Here is a 2593-nt window from a genome sequence, read left to right as displayed (position 1 = left end):
CTTTCCCCTACCAGGCAAGAGTATACTGAGTGATGGATTAACAGAATATTACTATTTTTCACCTGGTCACCATGCCTTTGGCCTTCCAGAAGAACCAGAAATACCTATTGTTTATCTCTGCATTCACTTCAAATATTAAACAGCCCTACAAGTGTCACCTGTGCTGAGGATTAGACTCTTGCTGAAGATAGGACTGTTTCTGGTTCCAGCAGCCCCAGAATGTCTTCCTTCTCTCTCTTTCAGCCCACACCACCCTCCCTGTAAACACTACACCTGAGAGCAAAGGGTGCCCAGGGGGATAAAGCCCAGGTGACATCCTTGTCAGACAGCAAGTGCCACAGGTTTCATCACAAAAGTTGAGTCAACAGGTGGATGAGGGAAGAGGGGTGAATCACGTCTGACAGGTAAGGAATGTAGGCACAGCAGCCCAGATAGATCCTGTTTCCTTGAGGCAGGGCTTGTTCCCTGCATAAAAAAGCCAGTTGGCTGGGAACACTACGCCAGTTCTAAGGGATCAAACGGAGTATTCCTCTCTGCACACCAGGTCAGTCTCTTTACTTGGAACTCTTTAGCATCCATTCTATGTATTTAATTCTTATTAGAGTCTCCTTGGCCTTCTTGGTAGTTTTTTTCCTCATTATTAAATTTGGTCATAGCCATGCAGACTGTTCAACTGAATTATAACCTCTAGGAATATCTTCATTTTAAAAGTAATCATACTGTGGGCTTGAAGAGACTTTAGACATTATCAGTTCTTCTTCATTCACTCTTTCTGTGTCAGCAAGAAGGAGGTTGGTTTAGTCAAGGATCCATAGTAAATTTGTCATAGGATAAGGACTAGAACCCAGGTCCATAGCACTTTCCCTGACATTATAATTCCTTCTTATTTATAATTTTAATACAGAGAATTTTATTCTTTCAACAAATACTTTTGTGAGAGCTTACTGTATTTGGCAATTTGGTTGCAAAGAAATAATTTAAGCAGCAGAAAATGTACTCTATGATATACAATTTAATCAGGAAATATGAGCTAAAATGCAATGTATAATGGTAACATCAGTGCCAGGTGATTAGGGCAAGTTCTGTAGCAGTTTGGGAATACAGAGATTTATGGAAGGTTTTCTCTAGAGAAGCCCCTAAAAGTGCCATATGAAGTGATTTGTGGTTTTCGTTAGTGCTTGAATGAGCAGGAACAAGGAAAACATTTAAGACAGATGAGCACTTGAGCTAGGCCAGAGGTGGGATTGTGTAGTGTTCTAGAGAGGTCGGAGTTATACCATAGATGGTAAGCCATGCTATTTATCAGAAATGAGTGGGTAGATTTAATTTATTAGGTTTTTTTCAAATAACCTCACATTTCCAATGATCCAGTATTATGAGTCTCATATTCCTGCTAGAAGCCTGTTATTGTGCTGTGTAAGAAGAAAGAGAGCACCAGGGGAGGCCTTGTGCTAGTGGAACAAGAGTAAATCATCTTTGAGTTCCTCTTCTTCAAAGGCTCAGAAATTAATCAAGTATTCTTTGTGGTCAAGAAGGGGGATGAACATTTGCTTTTTAAGAGACTTGAAGTGGTATTCACCATGGCTTATTCCCTAGTTATTCTCTGTTGAAATCATCTGTTCTGTCTCTAGGACCAGCCACTGTCGAAGCATGAGTTCCCAGCAGCAGAAGCAGCCCTGCCCCCCACCCCCTCAGCTTCAGCAGCAGCAGGTGAAACAGCCTTGCCAGCCTCCACCCCAGGAACCATGCATCCCCAAAACCAAGGAGCCCTGCCTCCCCAAGGTGCCTGAGCCCTGCCACCCCAAAGTGCCTGAACCCTGCCAGCCCAAGGTTCCAGAGCCCTGCCACCCCAAGGTGCCTGAGCCCTGCCCTTCAACGGTCCCTCCAGCACCAGCCCAGCAGAAGACCAAGCAGAAGTAATGTGGTCCGCAGCCATGCCCTTGAGGAGCCAGCCACCAGATGCTGAATCCCCTATCTCATTCTGTGTATGAGTCCCATTTGCCTTGCAATTAGCGTTCTGCCTCCACCAAAAAAGAATATGCTATGAAGCTTTGTTTCCTGTACACTCTGAGTCTCTGAATGAAGCTGAAGGTCTTAGTACCAGAGCTAGTTTTCAGCTGCTCAGAATTCATCTGAAGAGAGACTTAAGATCAAGGCAAATGATTCAGCTCCCTTATACCCCCATTAAATTCACTTTCAGTTCCACTTTTGACTGTGTGTCAATGACTCTACAACTTCATTTCTTTCCCTCATGAAGCAGGAGCTGTACACAGAGATGGGTTGGTGAAGAAGGGCTTTGTCCAGAAGGCATCTGATACTCGCACTAGGAGGGTGAGGGGCTGCCCCGACAAGCATTCCTGGGCTGCCTATGGGAATTGTGCAATGCCACCTAGAGGTTGTTGCTTTGGGCATCCAGGGCTGGAGCAGGGCTCTCCTCTTGCAACTCGATGAGTCATGCCAGAGTTTAGTTAGCACTTGTCTAAGCTGACTCTGACTCACTAATCCTGAATGCCTTCCCTCCAAATCTGACTTTTAGACTGCTAACTTACCAGCCAATTGCTGTTTATTTCAAGTAATGTTGTTCCTACATATG

The 2593-nt window shown here is 44.5% G+C and overlaps 1 protein-coding gene across 1 annotated transcript; it reads left to right on the top strand.

Moving 5' to 3' along the window:
* The first annotated feature begins 406 nt into the window (after window positions 1-406).
* SPRR1B (small proline rich protein 1B) lies at window positions 407-2205 on the top strand. Its single transcript, XM_033197748.1, has 2 exons — window positions 407-544; window positions 1632-2205. The coding sequence occupies exon 2, from the start codon at window positions 1651-1653 to the stop codon at window positions 1918-1920; it is 270 nt and encodes an 89-aa protein (XP_033053639.1). The 5' UTR covers window positions 407-544; window positions 1632-1650; the 3' UTR covers window positions 1921-2205.
* Window positions 2206-2593: the final 388 nt, after the last annotated feature.

The sequence above is a fragment of the Trachypithecus francoisi genome, unplaced genomic scaffold (assembly GCF_009764315.1).
Source record: "Trachypithecus francoisi isolate TF-2019V2 unplaced genomic scaffold, Tfra_2.0 Lachesis_group5, whole genome shotgun sequence".
Classification (NCBI taxonomy): Eukaryota; Metazoa; Chordata; class Mammalia; order Primates; family Cercopithecidae; genus Trachypithecus; species Trachypithecus francoisi.
This window is presented reverse-complemented; position numbering and strand designations above follow the sequence as displayed.